At 39.0% G+C, this 24,670-nt stretch overlaps 1 protein-coding gene across 1 annotated transcript; it reads left to right on the plus strand.

The window, feature by feature from the left end:
* The first annotated feature begins 7,698 nt into the window (after positions 1-7,698).
* Positions 7,699-23,853, plus strand: LOC140229243 (uncharacterized). The gene is made up of 4 exons (XM_072309520.1): positions 7,699-8,039; positions 8,384-8,567; positions 20,162-20,227; positions 21,014-23,853. The coding sequence occupies exons 2-4, from the start codon at positions 8,444-8,446 to the stop codon at positions 21,118-21,120; spliced, it is 297 nt and encodes a 98-aa protein (XP_072165621.1). The 5' UTR covers positions 7,699-8,039; positions 8,384-8,443; the 3' UTR covers positions 21,121-23,853.
* Positions 23,854-24,670: the final 817 nt, after the last annotated feature.

Genomic DNA, 24,670 nt, shown 5'->3' on the forward strand with positions numbered 1-24,670 from the left:
ATTACTTTGATATTACAATTATTATTCCTGATTTGATCATCCTCCTCAATGTAATAGCAGGTATACAATACTTGTGAAATGCACTTTAAATTTTTGTCTGTAGTATAAAAATTACCTCCTTCCAAATCATAACAGATAACTGAGGCCACATGTTCTGTTTCTTATGCTGCAACTTATGTGCAGGCACTTTTGCAGTTGAGAGAATTACGGGTACTGAATGGATTAGACCTTTTTTTTTTCTTTTCTTTTCTTTGTTTGAGACAGAGATCCCAGAAAGATATAGATTCTTTCTCTTCATTATTGCTTTTTTATTAGGCAAAAAAAAAAAAAAAGAGCAAGAAGACAGTGCCCCTCACCGCCATCCAGGAATCTTAAATAGACAATGACTCATGGGAGGTACTGGAAAACCCAGCCAAGGATGTATTCTATCTGACAGCTTCCACGGACGGAGGTGCACGCAAAGGTCAATGTCAGATGCTCAAAACTTGTCGATCCATGTGCATGTTCAACTGGTGCCAACAAGCAGGCAAAACAATGTCCTGCTTGTTATGTATTGTACATTTTATGCGCTGCTTCTTTAACATTCTTTTTTTTTTTGACATTTGGCAAGACAGAACTAAGACTACTCATAAAATAGTAACTGAAAATTACACTCAGTCTCCCACTTTTGGGAATAAAAATATTTGCGCTGTTCTTAACGCCTTCATGCAGACTAACCATGCACTGAAAATTGAAACATAGCACAGTGCTGTCTTTTTCTCTCTTTTTTTTTTTTCTGAAGAACATCTGTTCATTTCTATTCTTGTTACTCAGGCCTGCCGATCACCTTCTCATCACCTGAACACTGTTAAAAGGTCACGTATTAGTCAGGGACATTGAACTATTTATTGACAGAGCCATCTCAACAGTACACACACACACACACACACACACACATATTTCAAACACGCCTTGCTCAGCGACAGCAAAATTTTCTTCAAAAAGACCAGATTGACATTGCAGGAACTGTACATTTCTGAAGGTCATACAATTACACATACATCACAAGGAAGTACTTAAAGTATGTGTGAAAGAACAAAATGCCCTTTCATTGTGCTGACTGTTCAGGGTACTGAGTGACGATTATACTTTAGAGGCTATACAGAAAATGATGATATGCAATTCTTCGATCATTGTGTTTCTTGGAAGAATCATCTTTGTTTTGTGTATTATTTTTTTAATAGAGTAGAATTCTACAATCCTGCACAGAAACAGTGGAACATGTCACAGTGAGTGAAACATGTGGGACTACAGTACAAATCAATATTGACCAACACATTTTTCATACTTTTTCTTCTTCTTCTTCTTCTTCTTCTTTCTTTCTTTCTTTCTTCCCCTTTCTCTTGGATATTGAGTATTTTTGATGATGAAATCTTGTATGGATATGTACATATATTGTAATGAACTTGTTCATCAGAATTTGTGACAAGATGTAATGTTCTCATCATTACAGGGCAGAGTGATCACATACCCTTAATGCATACCAACAACTTGAAGTTGACAAATTGCACAACATTTTGGTTGAAAAGTCAAATAGTGTTTTTGTACAGAAACTGATGCAAGGGTACATGTACATACGTTCTACACGATCCACATCATGAAGATTGTTTAATGCTACATTGTGTGTATCGTAAAGTCTCTCTTTCTTGTGCACATCATAATTTCCATTTTAATTCTTTATTGTATGCACCACAGTGTAAACCCCTTTGTGCCACATTATTCTGAGACTGCAACACAGGCATGCTTTGAGAAAACATTCTGTTTTTTGTCTCCATTTAATTTTGTACAGATTTTTGTTTTGCTGGACAATGGACATGCAATAAGCAAATGTGTAGAGAAAATTCTGAGCATTGCTTTGATGTAAATTTCATTATAAATCTATGATTATTTTCCTTTCAAATGACCACTAGCTACTACATATTGTACCTTATTTTCAAGGCATGAATTTGCACACAAACCGGTGATAAAAACTTTCTCGAAAATCTAGCAGGGAACCCCACTTGATATTCAATCACCACACATAATACAAGATACATTGTGACAGGAGTGGGATTGCGAGTGAAGCTTCCATTGTACTGTGGCATTTGGCGATTTATTGATTGGTCTGGTTGAGTTTGTGCGTTTGAGCAAAATACACAAACTTGGTGCGCGGTCAACTGAGTAGGGCGTGCAAACGTGGGACATAATGATTTGCAAATACTATACATGTAATGACGCACATAGTCTACATCATGTACAGTACACGTACTAATTCCCCTGCTGAGCTGCAGCAGTTTGTCACAAAGCTACTTTGAAGTTGCAGCTTTAAAGTGTGAGGATACATGGAGTGAATGTGGGTCTTGCACAGCAATGCTAACACCAGCATCGAACTTGAAATGACAAAATTCTGCAAAGGTAATAATCCCTAGGCACTGCTACAACTAGGGAGTACAAGTAGGAGGTGGTGTTAGCCAAGCAATGGGGAAAAAGCACATACAGTACATGTAAATTGCCAACACACACAGCGGAACTCTGTTGTTTAGCAGACTCAACACCACAGGCCCAACACCACCTACCAGAAGAAATGTATGTCATAATTTTTAGGTCAACCTCACATCAACTGATTTCAAATTCAAGTTTACAGTGTTTATCGCCAGTGCTAGAGTAGTACTGAGATAGCACAAGCACTAAACAGAATAATCTGTGAGTCTGGAGGAGTTTTTTTTTTTTTATTATTATTATTATTATTTCACTTTTAGTATTATGGCTCTCCTTGAAAAGGATTCCATGAAGCCAGACGCAGTGTCAGCGGAACATATCCTAGATAAAATACAACAGACCGATCTTTCGGTCAACAACACAAGCACAAGACAGAAAGATCCATCTGTCCGGAGGAGTCTTTTTTTTTGACATTATCACTCTCCTCCGGAGAGTATAGGAGGGGATCAGTGAAGCCAGAAAGTGAAGCCAGTCTCCGCGGAACATATCACCGACGACCAGATACTGACCGATCTTCGGTCAACAAAAGCACTAGCACTACACTAGCACTGACAAGCACAAAACTTGAAATCACCTAATATTGGCCACGAATTGCTAATGTTATGCTATGTAGGCCTCCCGGTAACTATACACAGCCCAGTCGCTGTACGTACGTAGCGCGACATAGCGTATTAACAGCGTCTGGTCGGGCTAGCCTCCTGGGACCTACAATACGTGAGTTTACCTGCACAGCACGGGTTATGTACATGTGATATCCACCATGTAGAGGTATCTACAGGATCTAGTGTCCACCTCAATTTTTGTAACAGTGTTAAAAGGTTTAAAACAGCCGAACCCGCGAAATGAAATTTGAATGGAGCGAATAGAGAAACCTCCTGCAGTCAACAAGGTAAACTAGAACCTACATTTTGTATACCGGTATGTATGTAGACAAAAGTCTACAGTAGGTCTTCTCACTTCGATTTCAAACTCCCTTATCATAATTCTTATCAATACAAATGGTCATAGACAACATTTGACCTACATACATTCTGCGAAAAACTTCTCATTAATAGTAACATTACTCATTAGGGCCTAGGCATACTGACATTTGCTGGGTCAGTTTAAAAACTGACCCAACAAATATAAATGAGAAGTTTTTCGCGGAATTAGACATACTTGTCGGTCAAAGACAACATGGTCTAGAATCTAGCCTGTAACAGTTAGATAGTTATCAATATCATGGTTATCTACACACATTTCACACATCTAACGTTACACACATTGCGATTCGATACCCAGCATGATCAATGTAGTCCCGAGCATTGACGTCTTGACGTCGCTGAAATACAACTGAACCAAAATTAAAAGAGCCACATCAAGGACGCTCTGATACTTACAAAAAATTCATTTTCCCAGCCACGATGACAGATGTTGACAGATCGACAGGCGGAAGATGCTACTGGGTATTAGCCAGTTAATGTGTTATAAAATCCCATACGAAATCTCGTTCGTATATAAAGCCGCAAGTTGAGAGGTAATCTTCGCCGAATGTCCGTACGTAGTTCTTTCAATTCATTCAACAGCGTTCGCAACACAAACAGAGCGGTTTCTCGAATCTCTGGTTGGTTGGTTGGGTACGGTCGAACCACTGCGATCCTGCGGCTGGCTAGGCTGTGCTGTACTGTGGATATACCGCTGGCGTGTAGTGAGGAGACGACGATCGGTGATAGTGTACTGAACTTGGCACATTCCGATTGAAACAGTCACTCGCATAGATTCGCATCAGGCAGTGGGATGATATCGCGCAATAAACTTGTTGGAGGTCTATTCTAGAAACATCATTCTGGCGTGTACGCAGGAGGTATGCGCGCAAGGGTTGGTACGTCAACAATGCGTCTTTCTGTTTGCCTGTCATTTTTGTAAAAAACTGACATTGGAGATAAATTCAATGACTCTATGGTAGCCTCGAGTATCACAGTACTTCTCATATTTATGACAAGACAGGACAATGCACGTTATACAGACCACTGAGATCAGTGACACAGACGGGATCAGCCGCCATAAGAGCAAATATTGGCAATGGAAAATTGACCTTTCCTTGTTATTGTACAGAACTCGACATTTTCTTTTCCCATGGTCAGCTCATAACAGTTTGTAACTAGAAAAGCACTCTGAGAGCGCAGACCTCCGCCAAGCAGCTACTTTCCACCGATGATCTCGCTCTTCCCAAAAAGATTTTTCTCCTCTCCACCACTTTGGGCTCTTCCATAGAGATCAGCGATTTCAACCCATGCTGAAAAATCGCCCGATTTCCCAATATAGAAGCCTTTGTTACGTCATAAATCATCAGCTGCGCGCCGGGCGCGCCTCGCCCTAGCAAGAATTGGAGCACGCACCTTAGGGCGCGTATAAAAGCCTCAAAAATGCGCAGCTTGAACTCCCAAGTTCATTGACCCTACCTGCCAAAATATCAAAAATCCTTCATAAATTTAAAAAAAAAAAAAAAATCTCGGATCACTACCAAAATTTAATCATCTGCTACTTGTGTCATTCACATCCTTTCCTGTAAGTTTCATCCAAATCCGCTAACTATTTTTTGAGTTATTTTGCACACGGACAAACAAACAAACAAACAAACAAACCAACGGTAAAATCTCACAGCCTAAAATCACAACATACAATTAAAGGCGCAAATTTGGCATAGAGGATGCATCCTAATGTGTGAACTACATTACCTCCTCCCTTGGCGGAGGTAATGCATAGGGTAGCGGAACTGATCAAGTTGTTTTGCGATACAAGAAAGATTGTGATATAGCGCCTAAAAAAAGTCAACATTAAACAGTATAGTCAATTAGGGCCTATCTTACATGAGCAAAAATCAACAGATCATTATCATTGTGATTTATTTGAAAAAATATCCAAAACTATTGATCTCATTTCTGAAGGGAATTCCAGCACAGATAAAAGTTAGCCTGAAAGGAAATTTCAGAGAAAAGCTTGAAAAGCGCAACTAAGGCGCGGTCAGACTGGCAAAAGATCGCGAAGTTTAAGATCGCGATCTTTAAGATCTCGAAGTTTTGCCAGTGTGACCGCAAACTTCCCGCGAAACTTCCCGCGAAACTTCTCGATCTGTTTGCGGGCGGTGCCTCCGAAGCGCAAGGCCATTGTCATGTACAGATGTGCATTGTTACGTCACAATCACTAGCCATCGGACGGCGCATTCTTGCTTGCGCGCGTACCAATGGCCCAAACTTCGCGTTTTGCCAGTCTGACCGCGCCTAATTTGGCCGCGTGAGTGATAAAAATCGGATAAACATTAGGGAAGTATACGAAATTGTGAAGTTTTGACGACTTTTTATGCCTGCGCCACGAAGTGGTGCTGGAAGCATTATTTTTTTCGGGTTGCCCGTCCGTCCGGTATCTTTGTGGAACTTAGTATATATGCATGTACTGACTGGCAGTGATTATCTATCAGGGAATTTGGGGGTCAGGAGTCAAAGTTCAACGTCAACTCCTCAAAATGTAACTACTTCCCACATATTTAGATGCAATGCCTGCAGAATTTTTCTTGAAACTTGATATACGGATACATAGATATTCTGTGAGAAGCTTCTTGTTAAAAGTCAAAAGGTCTAGGGTCAACTGAAAGTGCTAAATTTCACACATTCTTCCTCCATACCTCGAAAATAACTCAAGGTATATAATAATCATCATGAAACGTATTACATATTTATGCATGTTCTACCTAACAGTGATTCTCTTTGAAACTTTAAGGTCAAAGGCCTGGTTTAAATACTAACATTTTACCATTTCATACTGAAATTACGCTTTCTCTCCATACCTTGTAAATTACTCAATGCATAAACTTATAAAAGGGTCAGAAGTCAAGTAAAAATCCTCAAATCCCCAAATACCTGCACTCTGACAATTTAGTCATTCATCTAATCAAGCGAGTGTAAGAAAATTGAAAAAATTGTATCACTTTGGATTATGTCAACTTTTTCTTTTCTTTTGATGATGGAAATAATAAACTATTGAATTGAAAAAAAAAACTAGTTCAAGAAAAGTGAACATTCAGCACATTTGTGACAAACCTATCATTTTAACATTTTGCTAATTATGTGAAAATGTCATCACACATTGTCAAGACATTATACTATAGACCTATTAGGAGAACCATGCATTATGGCGGAGGCATACCAGTCGCTGTAGTGACATTTTTATTTTTTTTGAATCCTTTGAACTCTCGGTAACAGTGCCTTTTTCTTGAGCTGAAGACCATTTTTTTTTCTTGTCACCTGAAGAAACCCGGAAGTGGAATGAGAAAGATGCGCTGAAGACTTTATTTATTTATCTTTATTCATTTATTTATTATCATTATCATTATTAATTAATTTATCTATCTATTTTTATTATTATTTTTTTTACTTATTTATTTTTTTTTTTGCCATGAAGGGCCCAGAAGTGCTCCCCCCCCCCCCCCCCCCCGTACGTGGCGCCGGCAGTATCACTCAATACCCGGGATTGTACACATTCACGTCTATACACGCCCGATATACACACGAGCACACTCACTTATTATCAACGATTACCTTATTTCATAACTTGAGGCCCCTGGGTATCGCATATACTTCTCGACTTCATATAGGGAGACTCAAGAAATCTCCTTGTATGGGGAATCTTGTGATGAGATTTTTTTTTACTAATATTAGACCTACTGCCGTTATGAGAACATTCGAAATCTAACGCTTTATTGAACTCTGTTTTATTTCATCTGACTGTAAAATAAACTTCTATCATTGCTTGTTTTTTAGTATTAAGTTCGATTAAAAGAAGAAATGACATTGCGCTTTTTATATTGCAGTTTAATATTTTAGACTCATTGCACTGAGATGCTTCGAGACTTGAGCGCTGGCAAAGAAATAACAAATAGAAGATAAAAGATTACATAAACATATTATGAGAAACTATAGCCTTGAGTCATTAGTCACTCTCTCATCGACCTTGGCATAAGGCTTTTAAAATTTAGCTTGGTTTATACATCCGACTTTGTGGATGTTCTTTTGTATCGTCCAACCGTGTCACTCGCCGCTTTGGGTTTTACGTCTACCATGGCTTGCTATCGGCAACAAAAGCGATATCTTCATTCTGACGCACAACAGCAGTCGCGCGCGGAAGTCAAAATATGACTGCGTACACATCCATGTAAAGTACGTAGAAGCTGGTACGTCGGGTCATATCGCGATCACAGCACTTTACCACGGAAAATTCAAGGTCAAGCCCAGGATTTAGAAAGCATTTCATGTACATTTCAGTTGTAAACTGTTAAACGTCAAATAATTCTGGAGTGGCAGTGTCGGCCATACACATCGTATTTTATACGAAGTAAGAAGTGATTTTATAGACGGTTTCAGTTCAGATTGTGTAGGCAGCGCACAGTGCAACGTACGCCGATGATCGAGATCTAGGCCATAGAGCCACAAATCAACTGTAATTTACAGCCTCTGCTCTGGCCTCGAACTTGTTGCACAACAAGAGTGGTGAGTTTTACTTTTGCTCGCTGTTAAGCGACGACATCCAACTTGTCGACGTCGATATGAACCCTTTCTGATATCTAATTTGATTAAATTAATGTGATAATGTGAGTTATTAGAATAGTAAGTACGGTAACTCATTGAGTATTTTCTGTGATTTTTGGTGCAATTTATATGGTAAAGTGAAATTTTGTGTAACATGCTAGAACTCTAAGTAGGCCTAACAGTCTAATACTTATAATAGACTCTAGAAACTCCTACATCAACGAGTGATCTTAAATGTTACATGCTGATGGATTTGAAGCCACCGAAAGTGCATTAACCCCAGAAACTGTACACTGTACTTGCAGCTCCCAGTTTGATTATTCATTGTCTGACGTCTGAAGACACCTCCTGCAAACCTCGATCGTATGGCTTCATTCAATCGACCATCAACGTCTGCTGGTGTTTCAGGGAGGTCATGGATGACATCATCGTGTCCAAGAAAAACACTGTTCCGCTCTCCAGCTGCAATTGAAGAGAGTCAGTCAGCAGGTAGCTAGGGAAGAGCTGTTCTCATTGGATTCTACCTTGCTAGAAAACATAGTCTGTGACGTTACATCTGGCGTTCAAAAGAAGAATTAGATCAAAGCACTGCAACTACACTTTGTATTGTAAATTTACATCCCGAAATCAATCCCACTTCTGCTGTTCAGTTATTCTACTGAGCTGTTGCAGTACTTATTTGACTCACTGAGGCTAGGCTGACCATCTTGAATCTAGATCTGCATTGAACATGTTTGTAAATTTGTGTGAAAACTTGACTTTGTCTTTGCTTGCCCATGCGCTCAGTTACATTTCTTTGATGAAGGTATTCTGTAATTTGTTAACAATGTTGTACTGTTAGGAAGTCAGCTGGTTATAGAGCAAAATAAGAATGAATTGAGGTGTTGATATTGATATGTGATGATAGTTGAAAATTTTGTTGTATCCGAGGCAATAAACAGTGAAAAAACATGAATAAACTTTTAATATTCTTGAGAATATGGTGACATACATATAATGGTTATTTTATCCATATAATATGACTTCAGCAAAATCAAAATGTTGGTGAAGTAAGAAATGTACATTGTATACAGTAGCGCTCACGGTAACCTGTGTCACTCCCGCGTATTCCCGCGTGCTTCTTCGAGTGGATAAATCGGTGTTCACTTCCGACATACCTGCGGGGATACGCGGGAATACAGCGGGAGTACAACGCAGCGAGACCGCGTGCGATTTATCGTGTGGGAAACACGCCAAAACAGCCCGATGTACGATCAACGCAATGTATGAACAATGCTATGCTTCGCATGGCTGAGTGTGCGATTTGCGCTGTGTTGGCCTACAGACCGTACATCCTTGCACTAAGTTGCAGCGCGTGTGTTCTTGCAGACAAACCAGCTCAGTCACAGTTGCAATTTGCAGAGTAAGAAGAAAAGCACGCGAAGAAAGCTGCCTAACTGTAATTTAATTTCACGTGCCAGCACATCGTACTAGTACCTCGCACGGAGGGCCCTGTAAGTAGCGAGGTTGGAGGGACTCGATTCTACCTTCCTGTCAGTCCACTGCACAAAACTGCAAAGCAGCAAGCAACAGTAACACGAATGAAGCGATGTTACAAGCACGTGATTTCCCGAAGTTTAGGTGATGAATCGTCGTAGACTCACAGAGAAATAAAAAAAAAAAAAACCTTTCTTTTCTAATTCGTGCACTCACCTCGTGACACATTTCCTGAGAAGAGTTCTTCTATCTTTGTCAATAAATTCACATATCGAACCATGCAGTAATTTTCCAGAAAAAAAAAAGATTCATCTTTAAACAATCAAACATTCCTGTACGGGGAAAACCTTGTGAAGAAATTTATACACAGTACTACATGTACGGTATCCGTAAATCGCTACTCATTCTCGGGGAAGTTGCACATCTCTCCCGTAAGTGGAGGAGTGTGAGGGAAACGCGGGAGTTACAAAACTCGCACCCCTCCCGTACTGAGAGCAGGTTGTGAGGGAAACGCAGGAGCTACAAAGCTCGCACCCCTCCCATAGTGAGAGCGTGTTGTGCGGGAAACGCGGGAGTTACAAAGCTCGGATAACAAAGATCGTACCCCACCCGTATTAAGAGCAGGGTGTGAGGGAAACGCGGGAGTTACAAAGCTCGCACCCCTCCCATAGTGAGAGCGTGTTGTGCGGGAAACGCGGGAGTTACAAAGCTCGGATAACAAAGAGCGTACCCCACCCGTATCAAGAGCAGGGTGTGAGGGAAACGCGGGAGTTACAAAGCTCGCACCCCTCCCATACTGACAGCGTGTTGTGTGGGAAACGCGGTAGTTACTAAAGCTCGTACCCCTGCCGTATTATTTTGTGCCCGTTTACATTTCCTTTTTTTTTTAATCAGGTGATGAAACATCGTAGACCAACAGAAAAATAACGAAAAGCCTTTCTATTTCTTTTCTAATTTATGCACTTTCTCTACTGATCTAATCTTTTTCTGTTCTTCTTCTTCTAATTACTGTCATTACAGTAGACCTATTAGTATCATCACAACAACTTTTTTACTATAACCTCTGTAATTTTCTTTTGTGCAAGCAACAAACTATCTTTCTCTATCTTTCGTCTGCATGGGCACCAAGTGTTTTCTTCATTCAAGAGAAAAAAGAAAAAAAATCACAAGCGTTGCGCTCAATCTACTTCCTTACGGTTATTATTGAGAAACTTCAATATACTATAGCAACGATTGTACTAGAAATGCATATCAGCATCAAAGTAAGCCCATTTTCTATTATTCCTTGAGTTACAATAATCTCGCAGCCTTCCCTTGTTAACTCTATACCAGAGGAGGGATTACGGGGTAATTTCAAAGTTTGCGCTCTCTATTCAGTGGAGTGCGGTAAACGCGGGAGCACTAATCTTTTATCCCTCTCGTGATGCTCAGAGGAAGTTGAGGGAATACGCGGGAGGTACAAAAGCTTGCATGCCTTCCGTGTTCACTGGAGCGTACGCGGGAATCGCGGGAGCTACAATGTTTAATCTCGACTCCTCCCGTGTTCATCAGTGGAGTGCGCTTCCGCGGTAAACGCGGGAGCACTAATCTCTCATCCCTCTCGTGATGCTCAGAGGAAGTTGAGGGAATACGCGGGAGTTACAAAGCTCGGATAACAAAGATCGTACCCCACCCGTATTAAGAGTAGGGAGTGAGGGAAACGCGGGGGTTACTATAAAGCTCGTACCCCTGCCGTATTATTTTGTGCCCGTTTTACGTTTCTTTTCTTTTTTTTAATCTGGTGATGAAACATCGTAGACCAACAGAAAAATAACAAAAAGCCTTTCTATTTCTTTTCTAATTTGTGCACTTACTCTGTGACACATTTTCTGGGTAAAGTTCTTCAATCTTTGGCAATAAATTCACATTCATACTTTTCTCGAAAAAAAAATTGTGTTGCACAATAGAAGTTGAGGGAATACGCGGGAGTTACAAAGCTCGGATAACAAAGATCGTACCCCTCCCGTACTGAGAGCGTGTTGTACGGGAAACGCGGGAGTTACTATAAAGCTCGTACCCCTGCCGTATTATTTTGTGCCCGTTTACATTTCCTTGTTTTTTTTTTTAATCAGGTGATGAAACATCGTAGACCAACAGAGAAATAACAAAAAGCCTTTCTATTTCTTTTATAATTTATGCACTTGCTCCGAGACACATTTTCTGGGGAAAGTTCTTCAATCTTTGGCAATAAATTCACATTCATACTTTTCTCGAAAAAAAAAAAAAAAAGATTGTGTTGCACAATAAGCAACGAAATATTCTTGCTCACATTTTCTTCTCTACAGTTATGGTTTAATGAGAAAAATAGCGATATTTCCTTATAGTTTAGGCTTTATTGAAAAAAAAAAGAGAGTATGGTTGGATGTTTTGTGATACAACTGACATACACATTTGCACCAAAAGTGATATCCTGAACATTTTTAAAATCATGATCATCAAATAGATACAGTAAAATGTGATATATAATTTTTGTTTACTATATCCCTTTTTTCAATTAGATATAATTGCATTTCTTCAATTTCACAAGCTCTGAATCTTTGATCTAACAGTACTATTAATACAAAGTGCCTACATTTTTTTTTTCCACTCTTTTTTAGTGGCCTAAATCACTTAGCGATAATGGATATATTATAGTTAACGCATCATGGTGTGATAGAAAATTATTTTCTGGCACGGGGTATATCCCTTTCTCATTTTCGCATGAGTGACATAGCTCGTATCCCCCTCCTGTATTGAGAGTAGAGAGTGCCCCTCCCCCAACTGATACTTCATAAGTGATATCCAGAGTGCGTGACTACACGAGTGACGAGGTTCGTATCCCGCCCGTATTGAAAGTAGGGTGTGCAGGATTACGCGGGAACTTCAAAGCTGCTTACCCCTCCTGTATCGAGAGAAGGGGCGCGGGAAAACGCGGGAGCAACAAAGGTCGTAATCAACTTGCCTGTATTGTAATTACAAAATGCGGGAGCACGCGGGAGCTTCAAGGGTCATTACCCGTCCCCTCCCTTATTGAGAGTTAAACAGGGAGAGCGGGACTACACGGGAGCTACTACCTTTCTTCTCATTTACATGACCACTTTCAGTGTTAATGCCTTCACAGACCACAGGCAATTATTGAAATTATATAATAGGCATGCTTTATTTTCACTTACCTTTCTCCTCACTTTCACGAAGAGATTGTCGGTATATCATTATCCTCACTTCCTTGACAGAATGCTTACCCTTCCCATAAGGTCTTGGTTCAAATGTCCATCGACAAGCTCCGGATCTTAAATTTATATGTTAAAATTTAATATCTGATGAACGCTATTAACGAAAGCTTACCTCTCTGCCACGACACGGAGTGATCATGCATTTCTTCATCTGGCGGCAAAATATTTAATACATACGGTGAATATCCAAATGATGGTTGTACACCCGGAAACTTGAGTCGTAACGTGGCAAGCAAAATCCTCGACGTTGTTGCAATATCAAGTGTATATTGTAGATTTCATTGACATCCAATGAAGTGAAAAGGGAAAACTTGTCACATAGTTTCATAACCTTACTAAGTGTTCATCACACGCAGACGAAGAAAAATTTGTCAAGGCAAACCTATGGTTTCACTATGCGTTCACTTTTTGAATTGTATTCAAATAATCTATTCTGTACTATCCTTAATCTGATCAATCTTGCTGCTCTTCTCTGCGTCTTCTAGTATCATCGTAACTTCGTTTCTTTTACCTCTTTAATGTCCTTTCCGATAGGCGATAAGGCAACTGTCTTCTCTATATTTCCTCTGAGCACCAAATGGTTTCATCAGTCAAAAGACAAGAAAAAGAGGAAGACAAACAGCGAGGAGCTCGATATGCAATTTATATACATTCTTCGTAGAATATTCATGTTTTGGCAGGATATTGGTCCTGGCAATAACTATAATGTCTATTTCATGTATTTATGAACTGTGCATTCTTTTCTTCAAACCCACCAGTTATCAAACTCATTTTCTTTACTGGAGTAACAGTAACAGTAACAGTAATGTCGCATCCTCCCCTTGTTAAGACAGGATACAGAGGGGCAATTTCAAAGTTCGCACTCTCTATTCAATGGAGTGCTCTTCTGCGGTAAACGCGGGAGCACAACACTGATCTCACACTCCTTTCATGATGTTCAGAGGATGTTAAAGGAATACGCGGAAAGTGCTACCAGCTCCACAATACTTTGGGTGCTGAGGATTACGCGGAAGACACAAAAGCTTGCACGTACCCCTTCCATATTCCTTGGAGCGAACGCGGGAATCGCGGGAGCTACAAATCTCGACTCCTCCCGCGTTCACAGGAGGTTCTGAGCAAATACAAGCATATCACAAATCCATTCCAGAATTGTATTTTCTGTTACATTTAGTACTATCCATGGCCACATTTTTTCGGGATTGTGGTACCGGGAATTTTATATTGTACTTCTTCCCATCCACAAGCTTTGGTTCTACTAATCTTTTTTTTTTTTTTTTTTTTTTTTCCGGAAACTTTTTTTTTTTAAATAGTATACATGTAATATGGCAAACCTGTAAATCCATCAACAGATTACAAGTAGTTTTTGATTTGTTCTGCATATTGATAACAGTAGTTACAAAAATCCATGGGAAGAGGGAAACTTGTCAAATGCATAGTATTCAGCATTCACCTTAAACAAACAAATGCGTTCATCTTTCGAACCTTATACTCACATCTTTACAACTGGTCAGTCTTTTTCTGTTCTTCTTCTTCTTCTTCTTCTTCTTCTTCTTCTTCTTCTTCTTCTTCTTCTATACTGTCATTCGTATCATCACAACAACCTTGTTACTATATATTATAACCTCTGTAATTTTCTTTTAGACAAGCAGCAAACTGTCTTTCGCTATCTTTCCTCTGCATGAGCACCACGTGTTTTCATTATTCAAGAGAAAAAATCACAAGCGTTGCACTCTTAATCAATACTTTCTTGACAAAGTATTTGTTATGGCCGATTTTGGTCCGGGTCATCAGTAATGAACATGGGAACCATTTTTCAAACTCACCAACTTAAGATCTATAGACATGAAGCAGAGAGGCGGAACTGCTTGAATTTATGAACTATAAACTATGGGTATATACGGTTATATTTACTTGAGAAACTTTAGTATAATATAGCAACGACTGTAGACATGCATATCAGCATCAAAGTAGGTCTATTTTCTATTATTTCTGGAGTTAAATAATCTCGCATCTTGTATAATTGTTAAGACTATCATATTATACAGAAGAGGAGGGATTACGGGGTAATTTCAAAGTTCGCGCTCTCTATTCAGTGAAGTGCGGTAAACGCGGGAGCACTAATCTCTTATCCCTCTCGTGATGCTCAGAGGAAGCTGAGGGAATACGCGGGAGGTACAAAAGCTTGCATGCCTTCCGTGTTCACTGGAGCGTACGCGGGAATCGCGGGAGCTAAAAAGTTAAATCTCGACTCCTCCCGTGTCCACAGGAGGTTCAGCGTGAATGCAAGCTTACACAAATCCATTCCAGAACATACTTTTTTTGTTTTGTTACATAGGTCCTGCATGGCCACATTTTCCGGGATTGTCGTACCAGAAATGTTATACTGTACTTCTTCAAATCCACAAGCTCCGGTTCTTAATAAAATAATAAATAATCAAATATGAAATTTTATACAATGTATATATACATTTTTCGGAAACGTTGTATATAGTAATAAAAAATGGCAAATTAATCCCTCGAAACATCACAAGTCTTTGTTTTTATCTTTTAGTTTGATAACAGTAGTAACAAAAATCCATGGTTAGAGGGAAACTTATCAAATCACTCAGCAATATTATTCAGCGTTCACCCAATAAACAAACAAAATAGCATGCGTTCACCTTTTGAACTGTATATACTCACATATTTACACCCGTTATCTAATCAAATCTTTCTCTGTTCTCTTCTTCTACTTGTTACTGTCATTATTAGTATTATCATAACAACTTTGTTACTATTAACCTCTATAATTTTCTTTTGGACAAGCAACAAACTAACTGTCTTTCTCTATCTTTCCTCTGCATGAGCACCACGTGTTTTCATTATTCAAGAGAAAAATAATCACAAGCGTTGCACTTAACCAATACTTGTCTTTCTTGACAGAGATTTGTTATGGCCGATTTTGTGGACCGGGTCATCAGTATAATGAACATGGGAACCATTTTCTTCAAACTCACCACCTTGAGATCTTACAGACATGAAGTATTGGGAGGCGGAACAATTAGAATTAACGCATATTTATTTGAGAAACTTCAGTATAGCAACGACTGAATACCAGTCTTGCATAATCAGCAGCAAAGTAGCCAGTATAGGCCTATTTTCTTTTATTTCTGGAGTTAAACTTAATAATCTCGCATCTTTTACTTGTGAAGACTATTATACAGAAGAGGAGGGATTACGGGGTAATTTCAAAGTTCGCGCTCTCTATTCAGTGGAAAGCGCTTCTGCGGTAAACGCGGGAGCACTTATCTCTCACCCCTCTCGTGACGCTCAAAGGAAGTTTAAGGAATGCACGTACGGGAGGTACAAAGATTGCATCCCTTCCGTGTTCATTGGAGCGTATACGCGGGAATCGCGGGAGCTACAAATCTCGACTCCTCCCGCGTTCATAGCAGGTTCAGCGCGAATACAAACTTACACAAATCCATTCCAGAATATTATTTATTTATTTATTTTTTTAACACTGGTCCTGCTTGACCACAATTTTCAGGATTGTCGTATCGGAAATTTTATACTGTACTTCTTCAAATCCACCAGCTCTGGTTCATAATCAAATATTATACTTTTTTTTTTTCCGTACACGTTTTTTCTTCTAGTAATATCGGATGGCAAATAAATCCCTAAAAACATTACAAGTCCTTGTATTATTCATTTTGATAACAGCAGTAACAAAAATCCATGGTAAGAGGGAAATTTATCAAATCATTAGAGTATTCTGCATTCACCTTAAAAACGAACAAATGCGTTCACCTTTCGTACTGTACTCACAAATACACCCATCATCTTACCAATCTTTTTCTGTTCTTCGTCTTCTACTTATTACTGTCATTATTACTATACTATCATAATAACTTTGTTACTATAACCTCTATAATTTTCTTTCAGACAAGCAACAAACTGGTGTCTGTCCTCTGCATGAGCACCAAGTGTTTTCATTATTTAAAGAAACAAATATCAAAATCACAAGCGTTGCCCTCTCTTTCTTGACAAAGTATTTGCTATGGCCAATTTTGCTCAGGGCCATCACTAGGTAGTAATGAACTTGGAACCATTTTCTTCAAACCCGCACCAGCTAGAGATCTTAGACTTGAAGCAGGGAGGCGGAATTGCTTGAATTAACGCACTATCAATCTATGGGTACGGTTATAAATTATTTGAGAAACTTAAGTATACTATATAGCAACGACTGCATATACTATAGACATGCATATCAGCATCAAAGTATACTAGGCCTATTTTCTATAGTTGAGTTACAATACTAGTAGTCTCGCATCCTTCACTTGTTAACTCTATACCAGAGGAGGGATTACGGGGTAATTTCAAAGTTCGCACTCTCTATTCAGTGGAGTGCGCTTCTGCGGTAAACGCGGGAGCACTAATCTCTCACCCCTCTCGTGATGCTCAGAGGAAGTTGAGGGAATACGCGGGAGGTACAAAAGCTTGCACCCCTTCCGTGTTCACTGGAGCGTACGCGGGAATCGCGGGAGCTACAAATCTCGACTCCTCCCGCGTTCACAGCAGGTTCAGCGCGAATACAAACTTACACAAATCCATTCCAGAATATTTTTATTTTTATTTATTTTTAACACTGGTCCTGCTTGGCCACAATTTTCAGGATTGTCGTACCGGAAATTTTATACTGTACTTCTTCAAATCCACAAGCTCTGGTTCATAATCAAATATTATGCAATTTTGTTTTCCGTACACGTTTTTTCTTCTAGTAATATCAGATGGCAAATAAATCCCTAAAACATTTCAAGTCCTTGTATTATTCATTTTGATAACAGCAGTAACAAAAATCCATGGCGGAGGGAAATTTATCAAATCATTAGAGTATTCAGCATTCACCTTAAAAACAAACAGATGAATTCATCTTTCGTACTGGACTCACATATAAATACACCAATCATCTATTCTTATCAATTTTTTTCCGTTCTTCGTCTTCTACTGTCATTATTACTACTATCATAATAACTCTGTTACTATAACCTCTATAATTTTCTTTTAGACAAGCAATAAACTGGTATAACTGTCTTTATCTATCTGTCCTCTACATGAGCACCAAGTGTTTTCATTATTTAAAGAAAGAAATATCAAAATCACAAGCGTTGCCCTCTACTTTCTTGACAAAGTATTTGTTATGGCCAATTTTGCTCAGGGCCATCACTATATAGGTAGTAATGAACTTGGAACCATTTTCTTCAAATCCGCACCAGCCAGAGATCTTAGACTTGAAGCAGGGAGGCGGAATTGCTTGAATTAACGCACTATATAATCTATTGGTATGGTTATATTGAGAAACTTAAGTATACTATAGCAACGACTGCATATACTATAGACATGCATATCAGCATCAAATTAGGCCTATTTTCTATTATTTATTGAGTTACAATAATCTCGCATCCTTCCCTTACTCTATACCAGAGGAGGGATTACGGGGTAATTAAGTTTGCGCTCTCTTTTCAGTGGAAAGCGCTTCTGCGGTAAACGCGGGAGCACTAATCTCTCACCCCTTCGTAATGTTCAGAGGAAGTTGAGGGAATACGCGGGAGGTACAAAAGCTTGCATGCCTTCCGTGTTCATTGGAGCGAACGCGGGAATCGCGGGAGCTACAAATTTCAACTCCCCTGCGTGTTCACGGGAAGTTCTGAGCGAATACACTAGTCAGGAGGTAAAATCGAAACTTGTCAAATCATTATGAAGATGAGAGTTCACAAATGCGTTTATTTTTCGAATCGTATTACATCGTCTGTGTCTACTCTTTGCCTCCTCTTGTAATCATAATTTTTAGGCTCATTTTGCAAGGGGTCTGTGCCGTCCATTTACTCACTTCACAAAAGCTAATTCCAATAATCATTTACCGGTATGTCATTATTATCATGACATCATAATTTTCTTTTAGCTCTATAATTTCCTTACGGATATTTCTAAGCGATACGACAGTTGTTTTCTAGCTCTATTTTTCGTATGAGCACGGTATGGTTCCTAGAAAGCAAATTTAATAAACAAACAGTGCAACGGGCCGCGGGGCGCTCAACAAATTGTCGATCGCGCGTGCCAGCTGTTGTGATCGCATTTTTCTCGACAGGTTGTGAGTATCAATGACATTTCGGGGAATACACGTTCTTTAGGGGCTACACGTGTTTTCATGGTTCTCTGCTAAACTTAATTCTCTGACGTTCGTGGCATAAAGTTACGGCAAATATATAGGCCATAAGTAAAGCAAACAAATGGAAATTTAAAAAAAAAATCTTTCTCGTACGGTACGTTGCCTAATAAGCTGTGACAGGGAACAGCTGATACGAACTAGCACAGGCTTATTAGCTCATGCGGTACCAGAAACACATGGAAGGCAATATTATTTATTTATTTATTTATTTATTATCATTATTATTATCATTATTATTATTATTATTTTTGGTACTGCCAACCAATCGACTCGGCGGTCATACAGCACGGTCGGAGAACTAGATGTGAGACACAGGTGCGTCAGTTACCAGTGGGCCTACAAACTGTACTTTACGTACCTACAGGAATACTGTACTACTATAGCAAAAAACACATCGTGCTGTTTTCATGGGACTGGAAATGAATTCAACGTTCTGCATAAACTGTCATGTTGCATTGATTCTTGCCGTTCGATGCCTCCTCGGGACTCGCTCGAAATGAGAAGGTAACGATATTATACCGTTGCGTTCGTGGTCCAATGCGAATGTCTTCTAGTCTTTAATGATATGTAGCATAAATTTTACTTGGGTTTTGCTGGGATTAATTCCACATTTGTTTTTTAATATACAAGTTTTGTACTGTGATTACGCCACTCGTAACACATACAGTGCACATTGCGTCGTCAGGAACAGCACGACAAGCACAACGTTGAATCGCGCGCTGCTAGCTGTGCTGTGCACAGTGTGCATGCATGCTGCAATCGCGATCGTACAACTCGCACTCGCTCGTGTGGGCGGGAGTTCCCTGTACTGTGTGCGGTATTGTCGCGATTTTTGGCGCCGCACACATCGTCCACGGACTTGCGAAAATTCTGCATGACAGAGCGCGGGAGTACGCGGGAGGACGCGGGCATACGCGGTAATCGCGGGAGTGACACGGACCCCCACAGGTTACCGCGAGCGGGACTGTACCTGTTTCTTACATTAGTTACAATGCAGGTAAAAGACCATCCATTCTTTTCATCCATTACATCAAATAATATGCTTTCAATGTTAACAATGCATGAGGATATTAATGATTGGAGAAGTCATTAAAAAATAGTAATAAGAATCCTAAACCTATCCTTTTTCCCCAATTTATTTTCAACAGAACCACAGCTGGACAAAATGGAGGTTGAGCAGCTGACTGAAAATTGTGTCAGAAACCTGCAGAAAGGTAATATCCTGTGTGGTAAAGGTTATTTTCTCCTTGTATGATAGCACCTCTTGATGTCATCACATGATCTCTCTTCCATTTTATACAAAAATCTATATTTTTTAATTGTTTCTTTCAAGCTGCAAAGTCTACCCATACTCAGTTGATGGTGTGTAAAGGCAGTTCTTGCTGAGTCAATGAGTTTTGTCCCAACTCAGTTTATTAGATGCTGTTGAGGTTATGAGTTCTTCATGGATAACCTTTTTTACATACCCTAATATGTTCACTCGTAACTACTACAGTGTCTAAGGGGTACATGTACACTGTACATCATAAGATTTGTGTTTGTACTGCAAGGACCTTCAAAATTAAGCTCGTTTTTGTGTGTATGTTTGTCTCATGGAGTCACAAATAGCTAGGTATTGAAGATGTAGCTGTTGAACAAACAAATAATTATGTATTTTGTATGTTACCTTACACCTTTGAGAAATTGACAATAAAGTATTCATCACACCAGAAACAAGAAGCAGTGAAAATTATGATTAAGGAGCTTTCAACAAGAGAGGGCAGCAGAGCAATTACTGGAAATATCACACTGATTTTTATTTTATTTTTTTTTTTTAAATCAAAACTTCCATCAAATAAGAACTTTGTTATTTCAACCTCTATGCCTACAATGGCTTTTCTTTGTTCTGCATTCTGTTTTCACTTGTAGATAATTATCAGCTCAATTTCATGAGAGTGCATTGTAACTGTATGTACATAACTGTATTTTTCCCTCTGCTGTTTCATATTACCTGTCTGTAGAGGTCAATGAGCAGAGACTAAATGAGCTGCGGAAGAAGCTGCAAGGACTGGCCGAGACTGACTGGAAGTACAAGCGACCTGAAGAGTTGATCGGCCTGGAGAGATGACGTAGACTCACACCAGTGGAAGAGGGTTATAGAAGACTGTGTTGAGTGCAGGGTTATTCATTTGCCGGAGGAATGATGTTCGCAGATGTTGAAAGAGCCCACTTTTAACTGTTCCCATGATCCCAGCAGAACTTGGTTGTGGAAAATGGTATGGTGGAGAAAAACTCTTTGACTAATGGCAGACATTAATCATCTTCTGCATGTGCGAGGTCAAAAATATTGCACACAGTGTGTGGTCACTTTAAGACCAGCTACTCTACGCCGAAGTCAGCAGGATAGGTGCACGTTGCTTCTCAGTTGGGGACATGGGTATTCTGAAGATTGTTGTCACCTTAGTCTAACTATTTGGCAGACCAAAGAAAAGAATGCCCTGTGGTCTAGCATAATGTCAGATGCTACACCCCACTTTGGCCCTTTGACCAAAGCAACTGAATCCACTATCGGGGAAGTACTGTACACGCCATATATTTCATGGGGGTTTTATTTCTGCGAATTTTATGAGTTGTGAGTTGGGTACTATTTTTGACAATGTGCGAAACATTTACTCTGATCCTGATGTGAATGCGATGTGCTTTCGTACATTTCTCTGTTCACTAATGTACTCCACATACGCGAATTTAACCAGTTGCGAAATTGTAATGAAATGCAGATTCCTGGAAAATTTGACTCACTAATTACATATGGCGTGTACAGTATACTGTACTATGAATCAGCACTTGCTGTTAAAGATACGGAGCCTCTATATAAATCGTCTTTTACGGCAGCTGGGAAAAATATCAATTGTTATGTTTCGTTTGAAAATTTGTGTACTGCTTTCAAGTACATTCATGAAGTGTCATGACTGTCATCCATGCAACTCAAATGCTCTCAATTTAAGAACTCAAATACTTGATCATGAGTAGCCATCATTTAGGTTTGAAGCTTAGTATGAAGCAGTTTGTCCTCATTTGATGGAAGCAAGATGTGCATTGTATGTTTAAGGTCTTCTGCCAACATGCTGCATCCACTTTTGATACAGACCTATCAGGGGCTTTAAATTGTGTTCCCAAGAACAGATATTTACATTGAATAAAAATTTGTTTTGAATAAGGGAACAGAGAGTTTATCTTCAAATAGATGTTGGTTTTGGAATTAATTGAATGGAACAAGTGCAGATGTAACATACCAGGAGCGGATCCAGGAGTTCCGTATGGGGGGGCCTTTACAAAAATATTTTTTTCCTTTTTATTTCTTTCGTTTAAAAAAAATAAATAAATAAAGGGGGGGCACTGGTGCACGCCCATCTGGGTCCGCCACTGCGTATGAAAGATGTGGTACAACTGATGTGGGACAAGTATTTACAGTTCTGAATTGTTTGATTCAGTTGTAAAGATTTGAGTGAAAAAAATATGTATAATGTATCAACTCACAGCACAGCACATGAGGGAGTAAGAAGTGTTTTACATCGGACATTTAAAAAAGAAAAAAAAAATATATCACACCTGTGTAGTAGGGACCATCGATGGAGTATTAAAAGCAAGAAGACTTCACTGGACATGCTGTATGCCAACACGTCATTAGTGGTATGAGTGGACGTTGCTACAGGTGACTGTGACTTCCTACACACCCACGTTCTAGATCTGTCTGGCATCTTCACTGTTGGATGGTAATACAGTGCACTCTCGTTACAACAAAGACCAGTTATAACAAAATTCTGGTTACAACAAAGTAAGAATTCAAGCCACAACATTATCTACTCAATGATTTTTATATTTTATTTGTGCGTTTATAACAAAATTTTGATATAACGGGGAAAAAAAAAACTGCCAGTCCCAAGGACTTTGTTGCAGTGCACTCCCGTTAGAACGAACACGGTTATAACAAAATTCCGGTTACAACAAAGTAAAAATTCAGGCCGCGTCATTATCCGCTCTATGTTTTTCATTGTTTATTTGTTCGGTTATAACAAAATTTCGATATAACCAAAGAAAACTACTGGTCACGAGGACTTCGTTACAACGGGAGTCCACTCACTGTATGACAGGAGTCCACTTTACACTATGTATCAGTATCATACAATTCCTTTCTAAATAGAGAAGGGCTTTGTACAGTGCATTCCAATTATAATAAATACAGTTATAACAAATTTTTGTTAAAACAAGGTAAAAATTCAGGTCCCAACATTATTATCTTTTAATAGCTATACATGTGTATATCTTTATGTGTACTTTATTTGTTTGGCTATATCAAAATACAGATGTACATATAACCTAAGAAAACTGCAGGGACATTGTTATAATGCAAGTTGCCTGTATGACTGATGACAACATCTCAGCTCTCAGCATCATTGAAAGCAAGGTTTAGGGTAGGCTTTGAAAATTTTGACTACATACATGTATACCCTGCTGGCAAAGATGCAAGGGGGGGGGGGGGGAAATCATCCAATCCTGATGAATGGAAAGACTGTGATTGCAGAACAGCAACATGTGTACATTAAAAGCACAGTAAAGATTGTATAGTGCCAGTTCAGAGTTACACATTCTGTGCATGAGCAGATACAGGTCATCTGAGAAAAACAACTTGATGTTGTAGAGAAAGAATATTTCTAAACATATAAGGGAGCTTGTTGCTATAAAGGCAATTTGGATTATTTATTGTGGATGGTATCTACTTTTACGACTGTTTCATTTCTATGATATAAATTTATGGGTTATATTCAACCATCATTAACTGCAGACTGGTGTATTGGTGTATGAGAGCTGTTGTCTGTCGTGGACGTGTTGATGCTTGTTACATGTCTGTGTGTATGGATGTTATTCACAGCATAATGAACTAGAGCTCTTTACACAAGTACTGTAACTCTTCACTCATGCACACACCATCTGTATATGTATATATATATATATATATATATATATATATATATATATATATATATATATATTCATTTATTTGTACATACATACATATATACATACATACATACATACATACATACATACATACATACATACATACATACATATATACATACATACCAGCAATTAAGATTCAAAAACATAACATCAATCAAAGCATTTTCTCAACAATTCATATACATGTAGTTCATCATAACATAAGGTAAAACATTATTACCAATAACACTAACCTAGAAATTATCCTCTGACTTCATGGCTGAATAAGTTCAAACGGAAGAGAAAAAGTGCCCTTCTTAAAAGTCATAAAAGCTTATCAAGGTGGCTCAAGAGCTGAAATTCGAACTGACCATGGCTATTCAAACATGCGTCAGTTTTCTATTGGTGCGCAAAAGAATTCCACAGGTGCCATTGTATTGGTGATCGGGGTTTGATGCCTGCCGAAGCTGAAGATTTATTTTGAGCTCTGACATATAAATGTCGATTATATCTAGCTTGCTTATCATTAAATGAATTTAGATTTCGTGTAAAGATAAGACAATCATTGAAAGCAAAAGTCAATCCCGTCTAGAAATATGTGTAAAAGTGTAAATCAGAGCTATAATGTTGTGTGGGTAATCAATCTTTGGGCGATTTCTGTTCGCGCATCCCCGTGG

This window comes from Diadema setosum, chromosome 5, assembly GCF_964275005.1.
Source record: "Diadema setosum chromosome 5, eeDiaSeto1, whole genome shotgun sequence".
NCBI classification, from domain to species: Eukaryota; Metazoa; Echinodermata; class Echinoidea; order Diadematoida; family Diadematidae; genus Diadema; species Diadema setosum.

Coding starts and splice junctions, on each gene's coding strand:
- LOC140229243 (XM_072309520.1), top strand. CDS start 8,444: ATGGCTTCATTCAATCGACCATCAACGTCTGCTGGTGTTTCAGGGAGG. Junction 8,568..20,161: donor TGAAGAGAGTCAGTCAGCAG/GTAGCTAGGGAA, acceptor TATTTTCAACAG/AACCACAGCTGGACAAAATG. Junction 20,228..21,013: donor TGTCAGAAACCTGCAGAAAG/GTAATATCCTGT, acceptor ACCTGTCTGTAG/AGGTCAATGAGCAGAGACTA.